Below are 27,630 nucleotides of genomic sequence, written 5' to 3'. Positions count from 1 at the left end.
GTGTAGGCAATACATACACAATTTTTGTAAATAATATACTTTCTTAAAATGTACAGGTAATTAATTTGTAGATTTAAAGGGACCCAAAAATGAAATTTCTGCACTCACCCTCATGTTGTTTCAACCCTGTATGAATATTTTCTGTAAGATATTTTAAAGACTGCTGGTAGCCATTGGCTTCCATAGTATAAAAAGAAAATACATAAGTCACTGAAGAATTACATTTATACAGGATTTAAACAACATGAGGGTGAGTAAATTATGACAGAATTTTAATTTTGAGATGAAATTTCCCTTTAATTGAATCACACGTAAACTGTCACGCAGACTTATTCATTATTATTTTATTCTTATATTTTACTTCCTTTGAAATAATTATATTCATATTCATTTTCTCAAATTTGTACTCAGCAGGTGTAATTCCGCTCTGTGTCCACTAGGCGGCTGTGTGGCTCTTTGTTCCCTCACACACAGATTCTGGCTGTGACAGATTTTTTCCCATCTCTTTGATTCATCGCAAAACACAACAACACTGCTAGTTCCCTTTCTGTGGGATTTCAGGCGCTGCGGCATGAGCGCACCGATCGGGAACCAATCTGTGTCGATAGAGATGATGCATGCCGATGTGTATAGTCTTTTAAAGCCCAAGAAAATGCGCAAATAGTGTCTCTTTAAAGATAAAAGAGGAAGACGGGACGGATTGGGAACGTGCGCTGTGGCGTTCCGCTCCTGTTCACCTAGAGTAAGTAGCTTTGTTTTTTAAACTGAGACACTGAACATTGAACTCCACAGATTGCATGATATGTTAGCTGTATAAGACAGGTAGGTAGTTACTACGCTGATAAAATCGCTATGTCGATGTTTTATGGTTGTTTTACATGTCTTTGTTTAGAGTATGGCTGTTTGGTTGCTGTTGTTGAGGAGTATGTCGTGAACTGCTGCGGCCTCGCGTCTTATTTACACGTAAATTGTATGAGTTTATATATGTGAATGGTAATTACGCTGTACTCGTGTTAAAATGAAAACTGAAGTCCACATCTTGGATCTGAGAAGCGCTGTCCTTCTGCCATTAATCTGGTTGGTTGTGTTTTAAAAGCTAGCTAGCTGTCTACCTAGACAGCATTTCTGGGCGTCATAGACGCGAGCGATTGGAATTTGTTGGTCTTCATTTGTACGTTCGACATCGATATTAGATTCGTGAATGAATCGTTATTATAAGTCGGATCTTTCATTGAATCGGTTGAACCTGTTCTCAAAATTGTTCTAAACGATTCGTTCACGAATCGATTCGAGTGGTTCTTGAGTCAACGACTCATCTCAGGGTCACTGCGAATCGGACGTCAAGTCATTGATCCGAACATTATTTCTTGGTCATGCCGTAGTGACTTATATTAAAATGTAAAAACTTGCAGGAATCCCATTTTCAGATATAGAAATGAACAAAGTTATTTTAAAACAAGCGAAATCTTTCATTAAAGATATGTAAATAAAATGTAATAATGTTTCACACAATGGCACGTTATGATTACCGGTACTTTTTAGAAAAAACGGAACACAGACACAGGCATTTACAACAAACTTTCTTATTTATTTATCATATTAATTATTTATAATGTGAAATAATAATGATTAATAATATGCCACATGATAATGAACCGCTGAATCGTTTTGTGAACCAGTTGTTCGAAAGAGCCGATTCACGGAAATCAGGCTGTCTGAACACATTTTCACATTCAAATTGAATTTTTGAGCTTCATGGGCTTGTTTGAACATTCCTTCTCTGTGTAAACCAGACACATAATGGCTCAGTGAACACAACAGGAGATTTTAATTGCAAATTTTTTACTCATTACTCTTTTGACAGCTTCCTTACAACGTTACACTAAGGAACGAGTTTTAGCCCATTTAATAAAATCCCACGATAGTGCTCAGTTAAAAAACTTCAGAGACTAGATGTGCTTTCTTGGCTGAGGCTGACATGCTGTTTCAACCACCAAAATAACCATTTTGTTTGAGGCCTTTAGTTTTCCCCTTAGATTTCAGATCTGACAAACCAGAGGCCCATTCCAGTGTGTAATCACTGCACAGCTTCATGTAGCACAAGGCATAGCGCTATGTTCAAGAAGTTAAAGTAATATGTCTTGTTTTTTATTGCTTTTTCACAGTTGGAGTTTGATTTTTAATCAACCAATGTAGCATATCTTTTCTTGTTATTTTCTGAAGTATAGCTTGTGCATATATACCTTGCAAGGAACTCTACCGTCACATTTGGACACACACAGCTGTGTTTGGCTTGTGAAGCACATATCTGAGTTCAAAGATGTAGATGTCAGGCTGCCATATTCTAGCAATGCTATGTATGATGAAGGAGGTGGTGAAGGTCTGTCTGTCGGACAGCTGGTGCCTCTCCTCTCCCCTTAACAGAGCCTTGATTTGCATATGGCCACTGACCCTGTTTTTGCCCTTCTTGAAGATGCTGGAGGGGATAATGGACTCATTGTATCCACTTACACACCTCCCATTTTGTATGGCATTATGGTGTTGAGAGCTTATAAGATGTCTCTTGATCCACCTCAGGACCTCAGGGGTGACGTGCTGGATATAGATTTACCCTTCCTTATTAGTGGTGTCAACGCTCAGGTTACATGTGTTAAATGGCGTGATTGTATATTAATGACTTTTTTGTTAGCATGTAAATAGTTTGCTGTCAGACATTTGGGAATAAAGTGCAGGCAGAGCAGCCTGTATTGCTTTGGGATGTTGCATATATTCAGAAAGATTTTTTCCTAAATGTGTTTAGTCCCAAAAATAGCTCATCACTGTCCAATGTGTTTAAGCTTCTGTATTTTTAAACTATGACCCTAGGATAACAAACTCAGAAGTGTCTTTCTTATTAAACAACTCTCATAAACAGATTAGTTTTGATAAACTGTACATACAAATATCAATAAATTAGCATTTGAATGCTTCAAGGGTATTGGTCTGTAGTTATTAAAACTGAGTAAGGACATTTTAAATCTCTTTTCCACTGTTTTTTTTTTAGGCAGCATGTTTAAAATAAAAATATGCAGCAAATCAAAATTGAATCAGAACCAGTCTAACATATCTTAAAGGGATAGTTCACCCAAAATTGAAAATTCTGTCATTAATTACTCACCCTCATGTCATTCCAAACCTGTAAGACTTTCGTTCTTCTTCAGGAACACAAATTAAGATATTTTTGATAGAATCCAAGAGCTCTCAGACCCTCCATAGACAGCAGTGCAACTGCAATGTTCCCAGGTCCAGAAATGTAGCTAGGACATCGGTAAAATAGTCCATGTCACATCAGTGGTTCAATCGTAATTTTACGAAGCTATGATAGTACTTTTTGTGTGCAAAGAAAACAAAAATAGCGTCTTTATTTAACAATTCTTCTCCTCCTCATCCCGTCTGCAGTGGTGTACTGCCATTGTGGAAGGAGTGTTTTAATTACAGAGTACTTTTAATTTACTAACAACTTATGCGTAAAATTTGGTGTTTCTTGGTGGGGGTTTTTTATGTACACTGCTATTGAAAAGTTTAGGATTAGTTTTTAAACATTTTTAAAGAAGTCTCTGGTGCTCACCAGGGCAGCATTTATTTGTACAAGTAAAATAAAAGCACTAATATTATTACAATTTCAAATAACTTTTTTCTTATTAGTTTCAAATTTAACTTATTCTTGTCATGGCAATGCTGAATTTTCAGCAGCCATTACTTCAGTCTTCAGTGTCATATGATCCTTCAGAAATCATTCTAATATGCTGATTTGGTGCTCAAGAAACATTTATTATTATGATCAATGTTGAAAACTGTTGTACTGCTTAATAATTTTGTGGAAACCATAATACATGTATTTCAAAAGTTCAAAAGAACAGAACATTAGAAATCTGTTAAATTAAAAAAGTCTTTACTGTTACTTTTAATGAGTTTAATGCATCCTTGCTTTAAAATCAGACTTGTTTAGATAGACTAAACTTATATAGACCTATCACATCACCACATTAACAATATGTTTGTGTATTTGAGTGGATAGTGGTTAGTGTAGCTAAAAAGTGCTACTGTACTTTTAGAGGCTGTTCCTAGCAAATGTTTTTGTGTTGGGCTCCCAGGGGACAGTGGCAGACTTTTGTTTCTTCTGTGGCAGATGGCCCAGAAAAGGTCTGTTAAGATCATCACTATCGTTATTGGGTTTATGGCGTCAAAGCTCAACAGATGCACTCAGGGGGGCGACACTCTGAAGACCATCCAGCAGCGGGACAGTGGACACGCTGGGGGTGTCATAGTCAAGTCAGCCTTTTTCTTTCCACCTTCCTGTTTCAGAAACCCCAGTTCCCTCATGTTGACTGTGGCTTTGGAACCAGGTCAGAGGAAAGGAGGAGGAGGAGGAGGAGGAGGAGGAGGGGATTGTCTAGCCCTACACTATTTGGTCCAGTGCCTGCCTGACTGATTCCTGCTCATTCATCTGACCTGAGTCACAAATGACAGTGCTTTTCCACAGAAATACTGTGGATATTAACTCAACATACAAGTCTTTTTGAGTTCCAGAATGAATGAAGAAACAGCCATGAATCAAACCTGAACTGTTTTGTGTCCCTATTCAAGTGATTTCTGTGGCATCCATCCAGTCAGTGATGCATTCAGATAGACGCACATCCCATTACAGATAGCAGTGAGCTACTCCCTTTCAACCATGAATTATTCTACTTTGCACTTCCTTCATTCAGAAACACATACGAGCAGAAGCAGCCAGACGTCACAGACGGCGTAATTGATTGTGCCTCTGTCTAAGGTCTGTTTTGCAATTAGTTTTGCTCTTGTCCGTCTGCCAAGGTGTTAAAGCTGACTGGCTCACTTGAGAACGCATGGAGGCTTTCCAGTTTCTCCCCCCGTGGGTCCGTTCTGTTCATCTGCTTGCAGAACAGCCATATTTTTGCTTCTGACTGCTCCATTTGCCTTTTTGATTCGGAATATAATCACAAGACCTAATATTGTTATAGTCTATTTGTTAACTTCATTTTTGTCTGTTTATGCCAGATTGATTTTGTACCCAACAGAGCAAGCGTTGTCTTTAATCCGTGTCTGACAGTTTGAAGCCGGGCGGCATTGAAGGAAAGAAACAGCCTGATATTTGAGCATCTAGATTTAGCATTCTTTTGATCATGGCACACACTGCTTGGAAAAGATCTGCTGTCAACAGACCCATGTTTTTTTTCCTTCCTCTCTTTAGTCTTGGTGAAAGAGCGTTTCTCTCAGTTCTGTTTTTTTTCCTGATTTGCTTGCCTGTTTGTTATCTTTTTAGCTGATTTCGCCAGATAGTTTCCCATCTGAAAAGTGGCTTGGTCTCTTGACGTCTTCTGCATTTTCTGAGCGGTTTTAAACTGTACTCTCCCACTCTTACATTGAAGCACTTTGACGTTATTAGAGCTTTGTTAAATATTGATCACAGCGCACACTTGAGGAATCATTACATCAAAGCTTGTATGCCAATAATGCGTTTTATTCTCCTTTGAAATCCTTCAGCCTTATGGTGTTTGGCGGTCTGTTAGATTTACCGTTATTAATGCAAAGTGAAACCTATTTCGGAAAAAATAGCTTCTTGATAATGCCCTGGACAAGGCCTGTGAAAATACAACCTGCAGGCTTTAATTGGCCTTTATCGGCTGTCAAAACAAGTTGACTGCAACCAGTTTAGTGCTCACAATCAGGAGGGCTGGAGTCACCGCAACAGGGCCATGATGCACTAATGTGGGTCAACGCCCAAAATGTCTCATTGTTTCCTTGACCTATCATTGTCTTAGAATGTGCCTGTTTTGTATTTGGGTAAATTTCTACTTTGTAAGCAAGGATGCAATTGTTGGCAAATTTTACATTTACAATTAATTACGCTGTATTCATTTAGCAAATGCTTTTAACAAGACATTCTTGTATTTTTTTAAAAAATTTAGCAATTTTTTTGATTCTCACGGAATGATTAATTAGTTAGCCGTCTATATCGCTGCTTCTAAGTTTATATATGTACTGACCTTCACGGCATCTGCAGAAAGCTCCAGATTTGGTCACTGAATTGGAATGATCGTTATTCACAAATCTCTACAAATCCTCTGCCTCATGCTCTTTTATCTAACATTTTGGCTAATTTGTTGATTTTCAGCTACCAAAACCATTAGTTATTCATTTTTATTTTGAAACTATGGCCATTTCTGAATATTTTTATGACAAATAGCAAATAAAGTTTTATAGAAACCATAGTTATATTTAAATTAGCTATGCATGATTATACTTCCCAACTCAAAGTCAGTGCTTTGTTGATCGAATTTGCATTGAAATGAGGCAAAGTAGGTAATAATATTAGTAAATATATATTTTTTCTGTTCTTAAATTTTTCTTTTTTTTTATCCTCTCATATATTAGTCTGGGTGCCAGTACTGTGTGTAAATCCATTCCACTGTGCAGATTTTCTCCAAAAAAAGAAAAGTACACTTGAATACTTAAGATGCCTCAACTACATGAAGCATGCTTTCTGGTTTTTACAAGTACACTACATCAGTTTAATTCTTTCTTATCCCCATCGAGATCTGCCCACTTTAATCCATCTCTGTCTAAACAAAAAGACTGAACAGAGCTGAATAATGCATGTGGAAGTGGACATCTCACATCCATGTATCCTCCGAGCAGGTGATGGTGTTCAGGCTTTTCTAAATGGAGTTTTTAAAGCACTGCAGCATCTGGATGTCCACTGGCCTGCAGCCAGATTTCAGGCAGGATATGATGCGTTTCTTTTCCCATAATTCACATCATGTGTTGGATCTGGAAACCTTCTGTGCACCATGTGAGTTATTGACTAACCTGGATGAGTTTGCTAAATCCTTGGTTCAGGAGTTCACGACTGCTGCGGTTTGCAGTTGTTTTCTTAGTCTGTGTCACGGGCATCTGTACTAGCTTTCTTGTCAGATCCAGTTCTATTAATCTATCAGATTCTAACTAGGGCTGGGTTGTTATATTGAATTTTTGTGATGGATTCAATATTATATTGCTGCAGAAACAAAATTAAGTAGCATTATGTATATTGTGTAGATTTTTTGGGCCTGTTTTAAATGTTTTAGTTCTAAAAGATATTGCTGTGTTTTAATGTATTGTTATATTGGTTCAGAAAAATAAAATGTATTAAATATTATTCATATGTTCTGTGATTTCTGTTGTTTGTTTGAACTTAAAATTTACTTGACAACCTGTTTGCTTAAAATGACGATAGATATAGATATATATATATATATATATATATATATATAAAATAGCATGGTTGGAATAAATTGATCAAAAGTGACAGTAAATATATTTATAATGTTGCAAAATATTAGTATTTTAAAAAAAATGCTGTTCTTTTCATCAAAAAAAGAAAATAGTAAAGCAACACTACTGTTTTCACTTAGTTGACCATCAAATCAAAAATTCATCAAAACCTTTAAACCTGTAGTGTAATAGTACATTTCTGAAATTATTACTCTTTGTTTTTTTTTTTAACCACCGTTCCGTTTTGCTGTAAAGCATGATGAAGTAGATTAGATTGTGGTCAAAGTACTTTCCTAGATGTTTTTTAGTTGTATATTACCTATAATAAGCGGCCAAACTGCCCAAAGTCCCATTACCTTGTTTATAAAACATCCCACTAGTCATAATTCCTAGGCAGGTTACAGAACAGATTTATGAAGCACATTTAACATGAATAGTTTACATCTGCTCTGAATTTTTTTGTCATTACATTGGCTGTGGAGACGGTGAGTTGGTTTTCCGGAGGAGTAAAATCGAGATCTGGCTTCCATTAGTAAATATAGAAGGTTCTCGGATACAGATCATAGTCATGTGAAAAATAGCTCTGTGGAATGTACGGCCTTGGCTTTGTGGAGTCCGTGCCAACTCTGAGCGCACACATAGACGTGCACTGAAACTCATCTCTGCTGTGTTCTTCAGTTCAAAGCTCTTTGATATGAAGTGTTAGTGATGGGTCAGACGGGTGCTTCACAACAGGAAGTGAGAGTCTCAAGCAGGAAGGGTGAGTGGAAAGTGGGATGTTAAGAATTTCAGCTGATGATAAGCTCATCTATATATTGACTACAGCTCTTTGTACCTTGTATGCCTCAAATTCCAGATGTTTACATCCCTGCATTCATTGTGAACAAGAAGTTTACTAGATTATCTTTTACTCTGCTGAGTTGTTGACATTATAGTTTTTGCACTAAACGTGCTACAAGTTTCTGGCACTTCTAAAGACTTTGTTATGGAGCATCCTGTTCCCTATTTCCTGTCTCCAGGGATCCCTTATGGGAGTTAAAATAATACAGAAAGAATTCCATACTGAAATACTCCACCAGACAACAAGCAGCTTTGCACTAAATATAGGCCTAGTATTGCTTTTGAGGAGGAACTATTTTCAGGCTGAATGGTTTTATAGGCCATAAAATCCATTTAAAAGTGAATAGGGTAAACGTACCTATTAAGCTCACGTACCCATTAAGCTCACTTCCATTTTTGAGATGAGATTATAAAAAGAAAAAATAATTTATCATCTTACTTGATGTCTTAACCAATTGATATGTTTGTTACTATATACCTCCTATAATTTCAAGTCAATCAGATCATTGCACACTGATATATGGGTCTCCATGTGTTCACACTGTCTGGCGGCCATTTTGAAAGCTGTCTAAAAACTTTCACCAAAAGAGGAGCCCCTTAAATGTGCATTTTTTAGATGTTTAAGCCTTTATTTTGGGTAAGTTTCACTGCTTATTGTAAAATTAAGAGATTAATGTTCAGACTTTTGCATATTATAACCTGGAACTTGAATGTGGGAAATAATTACATTAGATCCAAAAGATAGTTTTAGCAACATAGCGCAGATGCTACAGAACACAGTTAGCTGACTAGCTGTATAAGATTGTGTGCTACGCTAACATAATACTTCACAGGCATTACTGGCTTGTACTTTTACATCCATAATATTATAAATTGACAGTTTATTGCTGGTCTGTCGTTTTACAGTGCTGTCATTTTTAAAGATTACATTTTTAAAGATTCATATTATTTTAAGGTGAGCTTAAAGCCAAGTTCACACTACACAACTTTACACGTCGGCAGATCGCTGTGCTGTTCAGACTACATGACTTGATTGTCTGTCTTGTCGTTGTGGTGTTCACACTACGTGACTCTGTAAATGATCCGCAACCAGGGGTTACACGCTACACGAGCTGAGAACAACTCTGTCACCCAACGACTCTCTTCGGTCCCTAAACCACGTTTTGTCACGAAAACACACGCGAGTATGCAAATAGTATGATGACATCATCACTGTTGGTAAACATTTTAAAAATACTTTACTCTTAAATTTCTTTTATAAAGTTTATATAATTTATATAACCAAAAAAAATTTTGGTATAATTTTAAGAAAACACCGAATTAGCATTTTTTAAGGAATATCAACACAGCTTTGCCTTGAAAGCACTATAATAAACTCTTAAATTTATCCTAGACCAAGGATTTTCCAGAAATCACAGTTCTCCTCGGCTTATTTTTCGGAGTTGCCATTACTCCCAGCCAAATAGGTCATACTCTTAGAAAACCACTCTTGTTTCGGTGACCTTTCTTGTTGTGCGTCGTCAAGGCATCACGGCGTCTAAGCCGAATGACTAAGTAGATGCAAAATAGGCGCTTGGTTCAGTAGGGAGCTAAAACAATACCTTTTCACTCCGAACACAATCCTCAAGCCACTGAAATTGGCCACGAGAGGAATTTTTCCTCGAGCATTAAACAGTGCTCCCCGCTCTCTTGCCGGCATCCCTGCAGGCGTGCATACGCTTTCATATCAGTGCACGGCGAAGCATCCTGTTTACATCACAAAATGTCTCCATGCCAACGAGAGGCTGGCGAGGGGTGCTGGGTCCTGGCAGTGCCATGTGGGCTTGGCTCGGGCTCGGCTGTGTGCATTGTTTCACCGAAGCCGGGATTTCTCTGCCCTGTACTGAGAGGAGAGAGAAAGGGAGGGTGGAAATGGGGCAAGTAAGGAGGCAGGCGTATGAGAACATTACAGCAAAGTTGCAGCCGTGCTCTGCAGACTCGCACATTTTTAGCATTCCTGTTTCGCATCATAACCCAAAGCAGATATATGGAAAACTTTGGACTGAGACCTGATTGTGGTCAGGATTTGCATTACATAGCCAAAAAAAAAAAGGTAAATAAAATTTGAATTTTAAATTAAGATTTGCTATTTGTCAATAATAGATTTTACTGTTTAGAAATCATTTTATTTAAACCTGGAAATAAAGTTTTTGGATGATGAAAAATGTTAAATGTGTAATATTACAATAATTGAATTTATTTTACACATTTATTAAAATAAATAAGATGCAATAAAATTCTATGTATTTTGTAGTATAATATATTGTGTGTAAATATAGTATATGTACTGTATACATATAGTGTGTGTGTGTATACCTGTTTTTCTATTCAGGTGGGGACTTAAACCTGAATACACACAGACTCATGGGGACTCGTGTCACGGTGGGGACCTAAATTGAGGTCCCCACGGGTAAACAAGCTAATAAATTACACAGAATGAAGTTTTTTGAAAATCTAAAAATGCAGTTTCCTGTAAGGGGTAGGTTTAGGTGTAGGGCAATAGAATATACGGTCTGTACAGTAGAAAAAGCATTACGCCTATGGAGAGTCCCCACAAGGATAGCAAACCAGACAGTGTGTGTATATACAGTGCCCTCCAAAAGTATTGGAACAGTGAAGACAAAATTGTTCTGCTGACTGTGGAGTCAAGACATTTGCGAATATGAGACAAAACTACAGAATGTCACATTTTATTATTAGCTGTTTCAACACATACATGTTTTACCAAATAAAAAGAACAGCACTTTTAGAGTTCATCCCACTCATTGATGTGAGCATAAGTATTGGGACAGTTGAACATAAGGCAGATGTAAAAGATTAAAAGCTATTATTTAGTTGCAGATCCCTTGCACACAATCACAGCATTGAGTCTGCGACCCATAGACATCACCAGACTCTTGGTCTCATCCTTTGAAATGCTTTTCCCAGCCTTTAATGCAGCCAATTCCAATTGTTGCTTGTTTTGGGGAGTTTCTGCCTTTACGCTCCTCTTCAGCTGGTGAAATTCATGTTCAATCGGATTTAAATCTGGAGATTGACTTGGGCAATCTAAGACTTTCCATTTCTTTGCCCTTATAAACTCCTTGACTGAACTGGCAGGGTGTTTTGAGTCACAGTCCTGATGCAATATAAAAGCACTTCCCAATGAATCTGGTGGCCAAGATGGTTTTGTACCCTTCCAAATTCATTCTGCTACTGTCATCATATATTAAGTCATCAGTAAAGTTGAGAGGGCCTGTTCCAGAGGCAGCCATGCATGCCCATGACACCACCTCCACCATGCTTTACAGATGAGGCTGTATGCTTGGGACCATTTGCAGTTCCCTTTTTTTTTCAAAGGTTCATCTTTGTCTCATCGGTCCATAAACACCATTCCAAAACTCTTCTGGCTCACCTTTGTGCTTTTTTGCAAACTCTAATCTTGCCTTTCTATCTTTGGAGCTGGTCAGAGGTTTGTATCTTGCTGTGTAGCTTCTGTAATTCTGTGTCAAAGTATCCTGAGGACAGTAGATTGTCAGAGCATCACCCCAGCTTTCTGGAAGTTGTTGGTGATTTTACAGACACGTATTTTAGGGTTCATTTTCACAGCTTTTATGATTTGTCTGTCATCAACTACTGTTGTTTTCTCAGTCGATCAGGTCGTCTTTGGTTGCTGATGTTGGCGGTGGTTTCCAAACTCTTGATTTCTCCATGCCCTTTGTTTTTGCTAGAGCTCTAATTGACTTCCTTTTTTATTTTAGCATCCGAATTGCTTGCTTTTCTCTCAAAGTCAGCTCCCTCGTCTTCATCCTGGTTTGTGTGTCATCATCGAATGCAAGATTCAGAATGCAGAAGTAATGGATATAACTGATACGACACATTCCCTGCTTTTAATATCTGAAGAATTAATGCAACAGGACACAGCTGATCACTTAGAAAGACCTGTGAGGCAACTGTTCCAATAATTATGCTCACATCAGATAGAGGGATGAAACTCTAAAAGTGCTGAACTTCTTAGTTGGTAAAACATCTATGTGTTGAATCACCCAATAATAAAATGTGACATTCTGTAGTTTTGTCTCATATTCATCTTTTAATCATATTTGTAAATGTCTTGACTCCACAGCCAACAGAGCAATTTTGTCTTTACTGTTCCAATACTTTTGGAGGGCACTTTATATGTATGTATGTGTATGCATATACACGCATACACCCCCTTTAAATGTATGTAAACAAGTCACAAAATGCAAAATCATATAAAATACAAAATAAAAACATCTATCTATCTATCTCTCTATCTATCTAATTATCTCTGTGTGTAAAATAAGAAATTGTAACTGCAGTAAGTTAGTTGTAATGGCCATTTACATACATGGTATCTTAAAATGTTATAAAGCACTGTTTTTGCAAAATGTTGGTTGAAATGAGAGCTTATTCTGTTAAATCAAAAGCCTTGTGGTCAAAGACATCCGATAGCCGTTTTCTTCCATCTAACCATCTAATTTATTGAGTAGAGACCATTCAAGTATCGCGGTTGCTCCTTGATTTCAGCCACTGTATCGTCTCACTCTGCGGTTTCATAGACACTATAAAACTAGTGCTAATCCAGCCTGGTACTGTACAGTACTGTGTTTCGGGGGTGAGCTTAGCATGACTTTTTCTTAAGCTCATGTGTCTGTGCAAGCTATCTCTTACTGGCATGATGATAATTTAGCTAATCTTTCCTCGCTGCAGTTCCTCCAAGCTAGTGCTGTTACTGAAGCTGAACTGATGTTATGTGATAATATGCCCTATGGGGCCAGTGTGGAAGAGTTCAGGCCAGATGATGGAACGGTCAAATGACCTACTGGACCAGGGCTGCATTGTTATTGAATACTACCTTTATTGATCCATGTGTTTTTTGTTTTTTTTTGTTTGTTTTTTTATACCTTGCAATTGTAAACGTTTGTTAAATACAGAAGTCAGCAAATAAGGTCACAGTATGTTGCTGGCTAATATAGATAAAGGGTTTTGTTGAAATTGCAAGAACTTTAAGGCCTTTCCACGCTGAGAGTGCGAAAAAGCTAAAAGAATATCGGACGCGATGGAATAAAGCAATACATTTCTATGGATGCTTCCACATAGACCGCGAACATTCGCGCGCCGAAAATGCTATTTTTTTAAATTATTTTTTTTCGACCAATCAGACAAATCTTTTCAGTTTTGCGACGCTAAAACACGGGACGTCCAATAAGATTTGTGCATTACATCATATGCCCGGAACAGCTGCTGTTGCACAAAAAGGTGAGGATGGTTGCGTTTCGCAAACCAGTGAAAACAAACACAGAAGAAGAGTCTCCCGGATAAGAGAGTGGATGAGTTCTTGTTATCGTTGTTATTGGAGAACAGATTTATTATCAAATGTACAGAAACATTTCTAATAATTCTCCACTGAATCATCTGATCTGTAGAGCACCCCACCGTCCATTCTTCCACGTGTGCATGTTATGAGTCGGAGCGCGTTCACTCTCTAGTCTAGATCTTCCGTATTTAAAAAAATCGAGTGAAACATTTTTCTACTCATGAAATATGAAAGCAAATAGACACATGATTATGACGATATGTTTTTTGTATGCAGCTCATGGTATTATTTAGAGCAATAAAGGATGTTTATGACTAATATTAGCAGTCTAGCGTTATTAAACACAAAGAGTTATTATAGAATCAAAATCAGCTATAAATCACAATCAGAAGTTATTACAAGTAGTCGATGATGGTTTAAAGTGGGTAAGCAAATACATTAATAATTACATCAAGTGTAGCTTGATGCTAATTGTACTTCTAATTATATTTTAGGATGTAGCCTGTTCTTGTAAGTATTATAGATAGTTTGTGTTTCTGGTGTAGAACCAAACTTTGTTTATCTTAATTTAGATGTTAAATCATACGAGATCATACATGAGGAAAAATGCATTGCTGATTGGCGCCACCTAGTGTGCAGGCGTGAATTAGCAGAAGGCGAACAATCGGTTCACGTTCAGTGTGAAAGCACCGTTCGTCGGCGATTCGCTCACTTTTTCGCATCGCGCTCAGTGTGGAAAGGCCTTTAGAGTTAGTGTGTGTATGTATGTATATGTGTATATATATGTATGTGTATATGTGTATATATATGTATGTGTATATGTGTGTATATATATATATATATATATATATATATATATATATATGTGTGTGTGTGTATGTATATATGTATATATATATATATATATATATATATATATATATATATATATATATATATATATATATATATATATATATATATATATATATATATATACTTTAATTTTGAATAAATGCTTATCCTTTGAACTTTAAAAAATCTTGAAAAATCCTGAAAGGAAAAGGTATCACTGTTTCCACAAATGTTAGGCAGCACAACGGTTCAGTTTCGCATTTATATAATTCAGCTTTGCATTTATATTAAATAAAGCATTTGCAGTTTTATAAAATAAAGTAATTTTGTGGTCGGGCAAGTACAAATCTTACCTATAGTCCCAACACAAGTGTAATGATGCTTTTCCATATGTAGTATTTGGATACCCTTTCTGTCATCCAGCTCCTGGATTTCTCAGCCTTGTATTTATTTCCCAACCTAGAATTCGACTCCACTCACTATAGCTTTGTTTTTTTCGTCTGCTTATTTCTGCCTGTGTCATTATATCTGCGGATGTCATTATATCCGTCTCTTAGGGATAGATGACTTCGTAGCAACGTGTGTGGACTAAATACAGGCTGGCCAATAAGAAGCACAAGTTCAGACTATTAAATGGTTGATGTTTGGCAGTCAAAGATATTTATAATGAACTGTATGGTTTCAAACCCTGTCCTTTTAACAGCTTGTCTGTGTATTTGTTTTCAGATTGAGCATAGCTAATGGGGAGATCACGCAGTCGGACACAAAGCTAGAGTGCTCAAGACCAGACCGTCTACTTCCCTCGTGTCGGCAACTCCGTACTGTCGTGTTGGATGCAGCTTAACAAGCAGAAGAGGAGAAAGAAAGGATTTCTCTCGCTCCGGTGGACTAGATTGTATTCGGAATGATGAAAAAGTGAACTTGAATAGTTTCAGAAACCAAAGAAACACGTGAGACCGACAGATAGATTTTGTGGGAGGCTTCAGGCGGACGTAGGCGCCAGCGTTTCCCGCGTGGCGTCGTTGGTCGGGTAAGAAAACCGGTCTCCCTGTAGGATGACCAGCCTTTTCCGACGCAGCAGCAGTAATGGAGGGTCTCGGGGGGGCGGGGGCTCGGCTACAGGTGAGCTCAACAACTCCAGGCCCAATCGGCAAGTTCGACGGCTGGAGTTCAACCAGGCCATGGAGGACTTTAAAACCATGTTCCCTAGCATGGACTATGAGGTGATTGAGTGCGTACTGCGCTCCAATAATGGGGCTGTGGATGCCACCATCGACCAACTCCTGCAGATGAGCATTGACGGACAAGGCTCAGATGACAGTTCAGATTCGGATGACAGCATCCCACCAGAGGTCAGTGTCTTTTAAAGCATCTATTGTAAACCATATTTCCTATATATTATCACATTTCTTCACTGGAAGACAAAAAAAAAGTGGTCCATACGGCTTAAGCTCTATATTACTGTTTATTTTAGAAGTCTCCTGAAGTCATAATAGTTTGCATTCTCTTGAGGTGTGATAATCAATAGGTTTCTTACCCACAGTCCTCTTACACCTGACTGCGCCGATAAGAAAGTGTGTCAGTATTGGGCCCCAAGATGGATCTGAGACACATTACAGTCTATCTGTCTGTGTCTCTGTAACAGTCTGCTTCATGGCCCAGTGGAGATGCTCTGCCATTAGACTTCGATGCGATCCTAAGTGAAGCATAAACTGCAGTGCATTTTGTTTATACGTTCTGCTGTGATTCTCTGCTTTTAAGGACATTCCCCACTGGTGTATTTTTTTCTCTTGCATTATTTATAATCTTATGTTTAGATGGGGATGTGTTGAAACAGTATGTACTGTACTGCATATGCTGTTGGTATGAAAATCACTGCAAATATTGACCTAAGGCACAATATGAAGAATTGATAACTGATACTGATGCCAGTCTAATATATAGCCTACATATAAAGACAGCGATTTAATTTTTAATTTAATTGAATATTTAATTATAATTAAAAAATTAACCAGTTAATTAAAACAATGTTTTTTAAGTAAAGACATTACATTGCCATTGTTATTGTTATATTTTTCATTTTAATATAAATTTGAATATCTTAAAACAATATGTACACATGCTGTACTGCATATTCAGTTTGTATGTAAATCAAAACTCAATCAATATTAACCAATAAAAAAAAAAACAATACAAAATATACAAGTATTATTTGATTTACAACTAAACAATCAAATTACAAGAGTGGCTTCCAAGTAAAGACGTTTTTTTTATTTTGTTGATTTCGTTTATAATTTTAATTTTAATATCAGCTTGGATGTGTTGCCATTTTATATGAAAATCACAGCAATCATTGATCTGAGATACAATAAAAATAAAGAAAAGAATCCATACAATTATGGATACAGAAGATCCATAATTATAAATTAGATTTGTCATGATACCAGAATTTCACTAGCTAATGCTTATAGCGGTAATTTAATTAGATTTAATTGAATTAAGAAAAAATTCTATTAAAGCAATGTCTTGTAGCTTTCAAGCAAAGATTAGTCTAGTTTTATGTAATTATCAACTTACCACAAAACCAATATTTTTGACATCCCTCTGCCATTAATGGTTTTAGTAGCTGCCCACTACCAAATAAATGATTGGATCTTTGCAGTGTAATTTGGTATTTATTTTTGCGATAAAAGTTTCAAGTTGCCGCTAATTGCATTTGCTCTCTTTTATCAGATTCTTGAGCGGACCCTCGAGCCGGATAGCTCAGATGAAGAGCCGCCCCCTGTCTACTCACCACCAACATATGACATGCACATATATGACAGGAAATACCCGGATGCTCCTCCTGTTCCTCCACCCAGGTTATAAATAGCGCTTTGACATTCTCTACTTATCATTCTTTCCAATTTCCACAAAAAAAGGAGTTTGAGAGCTGTTTTAAACGAATTACTGAAACATCAGTCTTGGAAACATGTAATGGGGTCATCATGGGTCTCAGGCTCCTTGTTCATTTTAGTTACAGTTCTCTAAATTATGCCCCCTGGTGTTTATTAACCAAACTGCAGTTCTTGTTGATCCTTGTGTGAATGGTTTAATAAACCATATGCATGTGATTCCATTTATCCAATTATAATTCATAATACCCATGAATTCACGAACATTAAAAAGGGCAGACACATCCGTAATTGAATTGTCATCTGAAATCTGATCTGTAATTGAATTATAACTCTTGCTGTGAGTGTTGTCATTGAAACAAGTGTCAGTGACACTGGCCTCTGTTATCTTTCAGATTTGAGGCCCAACCTCCCCCTGGACACAGACAAGTACAAGGTTACAAAAACTGGAACCCACCATTACTTGGCAATCTGCCTGACGACTTCCTGAGAATCCTGCCCCAACAGTTGGACAGTATACAGGTGAGCATTTATCATGCAATACTGTAATAGTTCAAATAAGTACGATTATGCTTTTTCATTTATTTATTTTTTTTAGATATTAAATAATTTTGAGAAATTATTTAGAAATTAATACTTTTATTCAGCAAGGATGTATTAAATGGATCAAAAGTGACCGCATTTATTGTGTTACAGAATATTTCTATTTCAAATACTTTGTTATTTTGAACTGTCTGTTTATCAGAGAGTTCAATCCTGAAAAAAAAGTGTCACGCTTCCCAAAAATTTAGCAGCAACTTTTTTTCAACATTATTACTGTTTTTCCTGTATTTTGATCGAAGAATTGAAGCCTTGGTGAGCATGAGACTTCTTTCAAAAATGTTTAAAAAAAAATCTTACTGATCCCAAACTTTTTAAGTGGTGTATCTCATAGACGTATCTAGAGTGTCACATTGCCTTTACCACCTTTACACTTAAGGGTTAAAAAGGGTCTATATTTCTCAGTTATCTATCTCTAACTCTGAGACCACGTGGCCTCTGGGCTTGATGTCAAAAACTAGTTCATGCTTGAATTTTGGCCTTGATTTTGCTCCAGCTCTTTTTTTCTTTATCAGTGATATTAAAGATCCATTAATAGTTCAGTGATTTCCAGGAATTTGATCATTAAAACTGAAGTGCAGCTTGCAGGCCAGTGTACAGTTGTCTTTAAGCTCTTAAGCTAAGCTTTTTTAAGTTTTCAGAAAGCCAGATCATGCTTTCTGAATGGCTAAATGAACTATAATGCCATCCTTGTTCTATTGTACATACACAGCTATCCTGCATATAATGATCTTTCATACACAAGGGATTGTATTTGGTATTTAAGGCAACATGACATTTATCATGTTATTAAGGTTCTCACTTTAACAGTGAGTGTTTTTAGTAGAATGAATATTCTCTCAACATGTATAGATCATATTCATAGATTCATCTAAAATTTAAACGGAAATATAAAAATAATAAAAAGAGAGCCTGTTTTAAGCAAATTTCCATCCCATTCACGCTATGTTAATGTAGAGTAGAGTATACCATAGATAGTATTCCATAGTATTTTATAGTATTCATTAAACAAAATGATATAAAATGACTTTATGGTAGTAATAAAACCGAGAATCAGAAATATGGTAATGCAGATTTTGTTGGAAAGCATACTTAAGTTATGATGATAATTGAAACAAAAACAAAAAAATCGGAAGAGTTAAAAAATATGCTTCATCTATTATATGCAAAATCATTTTTCTTTGGATTTGGAGTTGAAATATTCTTTAAATATTCATTCATATATTTATATAAAATAATTTAAATGTATATATTAAAATATTTTGTGTATGATTGGATGAAAAAAAAAAACTAAATTAACCTCATTGCAGCAGACAGTTTTCTTGAATGATTTACTGTTCATATTTGAGATGCTGACTATGGGGAACTGTGTGGGTTTTTAAAGTTTACTTTAAAACTAGCTGTTGGGTTTTTCATGAGAACAAGTCTAATTTTTATTATATATCCCTTTACCTTTCAATATTCTGCAGGGCTCTCAGAGTAGCATCTCCAAACAGTCTTCCTCCTCCTCCTCAGTACCCCAGAAGGTCCCCACTGTGGCGGCCGCCACAGGAACAAGCGGCACGTCAGAGCAGGAACGCAAACTGAAGCAATATTTAGAGGATGAGCGTATTGCACTCTTCCTGCAGAATGAGGAGTTCATGAAGGAGCTGCAAAGGAACCGAGAGTTCCTCATTGCGCTGGAAAGAGGTAGGAAGACACTCGCCCACACGCTAAACAAGACAATGAGCAGTTTCTGGCATACTCCACTTCCCCTCCTTTCACAGTACCACCTACACAAATCCTGAAGAGTCAATTCTTATGCTAATTTACTCAACCCGGCTGTGAACGTTGACGCTGACTGTTGCGGTTTCTCTCCAAGGCCATTAACAGTGTCTATTTCTCACAGCGAGATTTTGTTATGATTTGTCATGCACATTTTGCGCTTTTACACTTGAATGCTTCTCGTTGGACGATCTCATATCCTCGTTGAATGTCAAGACCTAGTTTTCCTTCCATAACACCTGCCTTCTATGTTGTAGATCGTTTGAAATACGAGTCAAAGAAATCCAAATCCAGTCATTCATCAGCTAGCATGGAGAACTCCACAGGTAGATATCATTCACCTGAACGGCGTCAGTGCATGTTTGTGTGTATGTGAGCATGTACGTCACACTCTGTCTGTGAGCATATGCGTAAATTTCTCTTTTCAAAACTGCCAATCCTCATTATTTAACCCTGTGAAGCCTGACATATGATGTTTTTTTTGTTAAGTATAATATTTGTTACATCAGGCTTTATGGCTTATATAGGATGAGATAGGAGAATATAGAGCTCATACTGAAGGGGAATAAAACATCAAAAATTATAAAACTTGGTGCAAATGCTGATATTTGTGTGGCCAGAAAGTCCAGAAAATTCTGATAGCTTGTAATGTAAATCAGTGAGATCATTATAACATTATAGCAGACAACTTACATAAAATGCAAATAAATATCAGTCGTCATTCTATATTTTGTAATAATATAGTAAGATGATATTTAAATGCTTAGTATAATGATCAAAACTAGTTTTAATTGTGGGGTGGAAAACATATAATGCAATGCAATACAGTGGTGTTTGACAAAAGCCTGTTGTATCACATTTCAACATGATTTTTTTAAAAAGCTCAATGGATAATCAAACCTAAGTAAATGTTCATTTTAAATGCTAACAATTTAAAAGTTATTCTTACATTTATTTCACAGCAAAAATGACATGCGTACCAGGACCTGAAGGGAAACTTCCGTGCCTTTTGCCTTTTACTTGCAAAAAAAAGTGTAATATCAATCAGGCATGTTGTACATTGTGTGCAACAGGTTTTCTTCAGTTTTGATCATGTTGATAATTCAGAGGCCTGTGATACAGTAGGCTTTCTAATGGGAGAAAGTTTTGAAAAACCTGTTAAAAAAATATAAAATTAGCATGTAACCCATTTCACAACATTTGTGCTGTAGAGTAGACATCAAGATGCTTTACTTTTTTCCCCGAAACACAGGTGACCACTATGCTTCCGGATCTGTAGAGGCCTGCACAGCAGTCTCAGATGATGCTCTGTTTAGAGACAAGCTAAAGCACATGGGGAAATGTAAGGGTCTTGTCTAAAACACCCCAGTTCACTGGAAGATAATTGCGTATTCAGGATTTTACTTAAGGATTTTACAGGACGTTAACATTTCTGTTGCGTTCTCCCCTGCAGCAACCAGGAAGAAACTGTTTGAAATCGCCAGAGGGTTCTCAGAGAAGACGAAGCGGAGGAAGTCTAAAAGAAGAACGCTGCTACGGCATCATTCGTATCTTTCAAAATGTGTCAGAGAAACATTAGCCAAATTCAGTGCAGTATAAGTAACAAGTAATCAGAATGTTTTTAGGGCAAGCGTGAAATTAAAATTAAGACACAGATGAGGAAGATAAAGGAATGTGAAATATTTAGAGATATAGGTTTACTTAAGATGCTGTGTTTTTACTGTTAAACTCAGTGGCTCCCCTGTTTCGTGTTCAGAAGGCTGTGAATTCCTTAGCAAATGTTATTTATGATTCTTGGCACAGTAACTTCAATTCAGTTCAGTTGAGTAAATTTAGTGTCGATTGTTTACTTTGACTGCACTTTCTCAGATTGGGCACAGCCAACTCTACTGCCAACCTTCTAGACGATGTGGAAGGAAACCCATGTGGTAAGACTTTCTTTCCAATTTTCCAAGCCATTTTTTCTTTACATCTCTGGGTAATTCAAAGTATATTTGCTTGGGTAGAGTTCATTGCTGAAAATGCTGAAATATTAATATTTTCAGCAATAAACTCTACGAAAGTAATCAATTAATATTTTATTTTATACTATTATCTATCTATCTATCTATCTGCCGTTATATATATATAAATATATAAATTGACCCTCTAACATTAGTGTTCTCTATTCTTTTTCTATTCTATGTAGTTAAAAAATAAATAAACCTCACAGCACTTATATATTTTCGCCTTTTTTTTTTTTTTTCTTTTTTTTTTTTATTGCTTCTGTTGTCTTCATTTGTAAGTTGCTTTGGATAAAACGGGGTTCCCGCGGGTCCTTAAAAAGTCTTAAATTTTACAAGAAAGTTTTAAATCAAGAGGTCTTAAATTTGGGTACAGACCAGAATCGCGATACTACGGTGCCCAGGAGGGGCCGTCTTCGTTTCTTAAGGATGTCGTTACCTCGACAAAATGATCTCGTGGCCACGACATATCACGTTCCCACGAGTTAATATGACGTTCCCACAAATTAATATCTCGTGGCCGCGACAAAATGAAGTGAACCGAAGACAGCCCCTCCCAGTACCGTACGATACAGCTTAATGTGATGGTTAAACTTCAAAAGGCTATAAGTAAATATGAGCGCTGCACGTTTCAAAGTCCAATGCTGCCCTTTGTGTTCTGCCGTTACCGGGGAAACAGTTAGAAAGCGCCTCCTGCTGGCAGAGAATGAATGTGCATGTTCAATAAGGCTGTTGTTGTGAGTAGGGTATTCCTGCCATCCCGGAGGCTGTATTTTTTTTGTTTGTTTGTTTGTTTGTTTTTTTAATTTTATTTAATTTGATTTATTTTTTGTATGTATGTATCATGTCAGGTCTTCCAGCCAGTTCTTAGCCTGACAACGTCAGATTTCGTACTTCTGCTCAATTTCAGTTCGCTTCTGTACTCAGTCTGATATAGCAGACCATCTCCCAGTTTATCTCCGGCTCCGAAGCAGCCGGCCAACCAACGAACAGAGGGCGAGCTGAGAGCCGTGACGTAGACGCTAAGCGCCGAATTTAAGATTGTAGTTTAAGTTTAGGTGAGGGAAATCTAATACGACAGCGGACATGGAGACACAGGATGCTATTCGCTCTGTTGTGGAGAATATTCCCGGCATTTGCCAACTGATGCCCAAACAAGAAGAGTGTTTGGTTCACATTTTGAATCGAGGTGATGTTGTGGCCCTACTCCCGACAGGTTTTGGGAAAAGTTTAATTGATCAACTGTTACCGATCGTCAGCGAGAAACTGGGGAGGCCAATGTCCGGCAAGGCGATAATTGTGGATGCGTAGATTTTTTATTTCACATAATCTGCAAAAGTCGTTCACAGCCATCTTCACTCCGGTATTTCGCTCGATGGTTTTGTTTTCACCGCATACCTGTGATTACAGCGGAAGTTCGAGGCGGCTGAGCCGGCAAATAACATGCATCATAACCAAACGTTATGTGATTGGCTTACGGGTACACCAATGATTTTAAATATTCAGACAAGCCCCCCCCCCCAATTATGCCCTTCCAGACTCTGTCTACGAATTGCAAACCTTTACAATTAATCTAGAACGCACATCAAGATAATCAAGATTTTTAATGAGCCAAAAAGAATGTAAGAGATGAATGAAGAATATCACACCGCTCTCTATTCTAATTCTATTCTTTGGGAAAAAAAAAAAAACACTTGTCCCTTTTAGACTTGCATTCTATTTATTTACTGCTTGTTTTCTAAAAAAAAAAAAAAAAAAACTAACACTAGCTTTTCTAATCTTTTTGTATTTTATTATACAGTTAACAAAAGCAAAAAAGGCCTCTAACACTAGCTTAAGCTTGCTCTGTTCTTTTTCTATTCTATGTTTTCTTTTTATTTATCATATAATTTAAAAAAAATCTCTTGCTACGTGTACTGCGTTAGGCTAAATGAGACTTAGCACTTGCATATCGTTGATCTTTTGTTGATTTTGATTGCTTCCATTGTCCTCATTTATAAGTTGCTTTGGATAAAAGCGTCTGCTAAATGACTAAATATTAGTGGCTCATATTATTTTATAGCACTTGTTATTCAATTCTGTATATTATTATTTTTAAGGAATTATGTAGTTATTTAATTGTATACAATTAATTATTGTCCTAACCAACTCCTAACCCTAAACATACCCGTTGGTAACCCTCTTGAAATATTTAACCTAATTTATTTCAATATATTCTATATATTCTGGCTTAAAATTCAGTTTTCTTGGAAAGAAGACTTGTTTCTGTGTGAGACTTCAGTTAATTAGCCGCAGTGCTTCACGTCCGATGTGCTGTTTGTTTGCATCTGTTTGTTTGATGTTTGAATCAGTTCTCCTCTGTTTGAATAGATGGTGCTGTCCCAAAAAATAGGGTCCTATGCAGTCCTAGAACTGCAGCCTCCACTATTGCAGGAACATTGGGTTGTTTTTGTTCAGACCAATGCAAAAATCGACCCATGTTTTTACCCAGCAAACACACAGAGCTGTAAATGTGAACTGGTGGATCGATAAGGGGATAATTCATTATAAAAATCTAAACAGTAAAATGTGTTTGTATGTTATTTAATTAATATAATAATTTATTGATAATTATTTAAATTAATATAATAATTAATACTTTTGACTCATCCAGTTTCTTAAAAAATGGTTTAAAGGCTGAAATTTGAAGTGTATTGTTTTATAAAACTTTGTTTTTGTGAGAACTTCTATCTGAACTGTAAATCATGCTTTTACAGTCATTTTACAGTTTACCATTGACATTGCCCTACCCGCTCATATGGTATTAATTTTATTTGTGACCTTAAAAAGGTCTTAAAAGTCTTAAATTTGAGCTTAAATATCCTTCAGAAACCCTGTAAAAGCATCTGCTAAATGTAAATATATACAAACACACACAAACATCCTTTCAAAGGGTCAGTTATTTATATTATATTTATATATATATATATATATATATATATATATATATATATATATATATATATATATATATATATATATATATATATATATATATATATATATATAAAATATACTTTTATCAAGTATGTTTTAAATTAATCAAAAGTGACGGTAAATAATTTTACATTGTTGCACAAAAATCTTTTTCAGATAAATGCTGTTCTTTTCTATTATATTCCTCAAACTTTTTTCAAAAACACTGACCCCAGGTATATTTTTATGTATGTTATTTTATTTTTATTTGTTTTATTTTATATTATATTTTTTATTTAGCAGAGTTAATAATTGAATAAGGCCATATTATGAATTCGGTTAATTGTGCAGCCCTACTTTGGAGTAAATACCTGTTTAATTTTGGATGTCTGTGTGTCTTTCTAGATGAAGAAAGTCAGCTTAGACGATTGGCTGCACAGGAAGAGGAGGAGCCACATAAGGAACCACTATCATGGTGAGTGTCTCATGCAGTGAGATAAACCGCTTTCCTGTTGAATCCTTTTGTGTTTTCTAAACCCATTAGAGGGGCTTTTAATATAACTTAATAATATAAGTTATATAAAAATGAAAATATAGTGGTGTCATCACAGTCTGTAAAAAGGGTCCATAGTCCTATAACTGACATGATATCTAGTAACAAACCTCTTGCTAATTTCATTCCAGATCCCTCTGTGCTCTTGGTAAATTAGGGTTTCCATGGTGACCTCAGAATGACCCATGGCTGATAGCTCCTTATCTCAGTGGCTCCAGTGCTTAGCTCAGTGCCAGGCAATCGCAGACTCCAGAGGACCAGCCGAGGCAGGACTGCGTGATCATTTTGTAGCAGCCTTTTGTGAGCCTAAGATTATTGTTACCTACATTTGATTACTATTATAATTATTGTATTGTAACTGTTTGTTAATATTTGGTTTCATATGTAAAACTCAACAGCTATAGTACTGATTTCCAACTATGTATTTGTCTTTTTTATCCTAAACCATCTGAAACGAAATTTCCCTTTATGTTTGTTTAAAAATATATATAATTTACCTGAGGAATTTAATTTCCCCACAAATTTTTGATTTGTTTATTACTGTCCACAGTAAACGGTCAGTCATTTCAGCACATTAGTATATAACACTTTTATTTTTAATAGACTTTCGGAGTCTAATCTGCACATTAATCATCAACAGCATTTCCTCAAAGAATGTACCCAGATCATCATGTCCATTACTAACTCATAAATCTTTCTTTATCATTGCTATTAAGGAAAAATAAAAACATTATTCAGGCTATTTAGTCTGTTGTGATTTTAGGGTGCTGAATAGTCCATTTCCATACAACTTTTTCACACAGTTAAATTAAAACCACTAGTTCGTTTTGATGAGATGCCCTTCTTTAAGACCAAGGCAATGCACACCTTCTATGTAATACATCTTCAATGCCAAAATTCGATTTCAGTCTTTTTTACACAAAAAAGAATGGCAAACTACTGACCAACCGAAGAGTTTGCCTGCTCCTCATGTTTGCACTGCCATATCTGTTTTATAAAATATAAAAAATAAAAAAAACCAATTCAACTGTTTCTTGGTAAAAGTGATTAGATTGATTGATTGAGCCAGTGTAGTTGTCATCTAAACATTTTTATTTCAGAACGAGCATAGAAAAATTTAAATGATGCTGTCCTTGAACCAACCAAAACGCTGCTGTGTGCTTTGCTTTTTTATTTTTTTTATTTTTTTTTTGCAAATCACACTGAATGATTTACCCTAACGCTGTGCTTCCAGTAGGTGATCCACCAATAAGAATGTGCCATTATGTTCCTTTTAGTATTGTGCATCCCAGTATTGATTCAGTGTAAAGTGGCCCGTTGGAGAACACTGTGTAACATTGATGTTTATTTGTGTTTTATGTACATCAGATTGTCCTACAGTTAAATCTGTCAGTTTGAAAAAATCTTGTCACAGTATTATATGCGGGATTCCACCATGTTACTGATACATTTTGTGCTCCTGAAATGTACCAATGTGGCTGTAAGAGCTTGCTTGTTTTATTTAAGGGGCTTTGTTATGTGTATGAAGTTCATGTTCATGTCACATCAATATGTGATTGATTTTTGCCATTATTACAAATTATATAGGTATTCATAGGCATCATGAATGACATGTATACCACATAATCATGTACTGTAAATTGTAATCGCCATTATGAAATATGTGCTCAGGCCGTGCATATTTGCATGATTACTTTTTTCCAAATCTTCATGGATGGCACAAAAAAAAAGTCTGTAATCGGATTTGAAAATGATGTGAATTGAAAGAACAAATGTTTTGTAAGAGGCAAACCTTGTTGAGAGAAATAACCCATACAGCGTTGTCATCTGTGATTCACAGGCACAACTGTGTGAGATTTTCCTTTCCATCCTGCTTGTTAACACATTTTATCCTCTCAGGGAACTTGCTCTCATTTCACTTTCTGCTAAAAGCACAACTCAAACTGAAAACTTGTTAGCTCAGAGGCTTCTTTAATAGGCAAGGTAGCACCGTCTGTTTATCTGTCGTGAGGTTATGAAGAATTCAAGGATTGTGTGGCTGATCTGCTTTAGCATGTAGCCAAGATCCTTTTCTTGATCACTTGTCCTTGTGTGTTTACCTGAAATCTCGTCAAGATCCCTTTTTCCATCTTTGGTTTTTGTATGGGACAGATAGAGCCAAAATCACTGGCAGATGTGTTCAGAAACTGTTGTGTGTGAGGTGAGCCACATGACTTTGAATGGCTCTTAACAATTAGTGGAATGTACTATTTATACTGTATTAGAAGAAAGCAACTGTACATGCAAATTGGCAATTTTTTTAATATGAAATATTTGTTTTAGCCATTATTTCTGTCCCCGTAGTTTCTTCTGAAGAATATGATTCTCAAACAAATTAAGTTGACTCTTTGTCTACTTGTCCAAAATCTATGTGATTGTTCCACATCTCATCATTCACTTAAAACTATTTCAAGTTCTGGACTTTTCTTACAAACCAGATGTTTATTAGTTATTGGAATAAATAATAAAATTGTT

The 27,630-nt window shown here is 36.3% G+C and overlaps 1 protein-coding gene across 5 annotated transcripts; it reads left to right on the top strand.

Annotated features, from left to right (window-relative positions):
- Window positions 1-484: 484 nt before the first annotated feature.
- On the top strand, window positions 485-27,630 carry cuedc1b (CUE domain containing 1b). 5 transcript variants are annotated; one of them, XM_058799226.1, is made up of 11 exons: window positions 486-742; window positions 15,074-15,699; window positions 17,081-17,208; window positions 17,637-17,763; window positions 19,311-19,530; window positions 19,863-19,931; window positions 20,858-20,947; window positions 21,059-21,152; window positions 21,475-21,533; window positions 24,969-25,038; window positions 25,248-27,630. In XM_058799226.1, coding segments are annotated over exons 2-11 (1,155 nt in total). In that variant the 5' UTR covers window positions 486-742; window positions 15,074-15,402; the 3' UTR covers window positions 25,249-27,630. The 5 variants fall into 5 exon arrangements, with proteins under 5 accessions (XP_058655204.1, XP_058655207.1, XP_058655209.1 ...); XM_058799221.1 differs by lacking the exon at window positions 25,248-27,630 and having other exon boundaries at window positions 485-742; window positions 24,969-25,042; XM_058799224.1 differs by lacking the exon at window positions 25,248-27,630 and having other exon boundaries at window positions 485-822; window positions 24,969-25,042.

The sequence above is a fragment of the Onychostoma macrolepis genome, chromosome 15, assembly GCF_012432095.1.
Source record: "Onychostoma macrolepis isolate SWU-2019 chromosome 15, ASM1243209v1, whole genome shotgun sequence".
NCBI classification, from domain to species: domain Eukaryota; kingdom Metazoa; phylum Chordata; class Actinopteri; order Cypriniformes; family Cyprinidae; genus Onychostoma; species Onychostoma macrolepis.
Note: the sequence above shows the minus strand (reverse complement) of the source record. Positions and strands in the feature narration are given on the sequence as shown.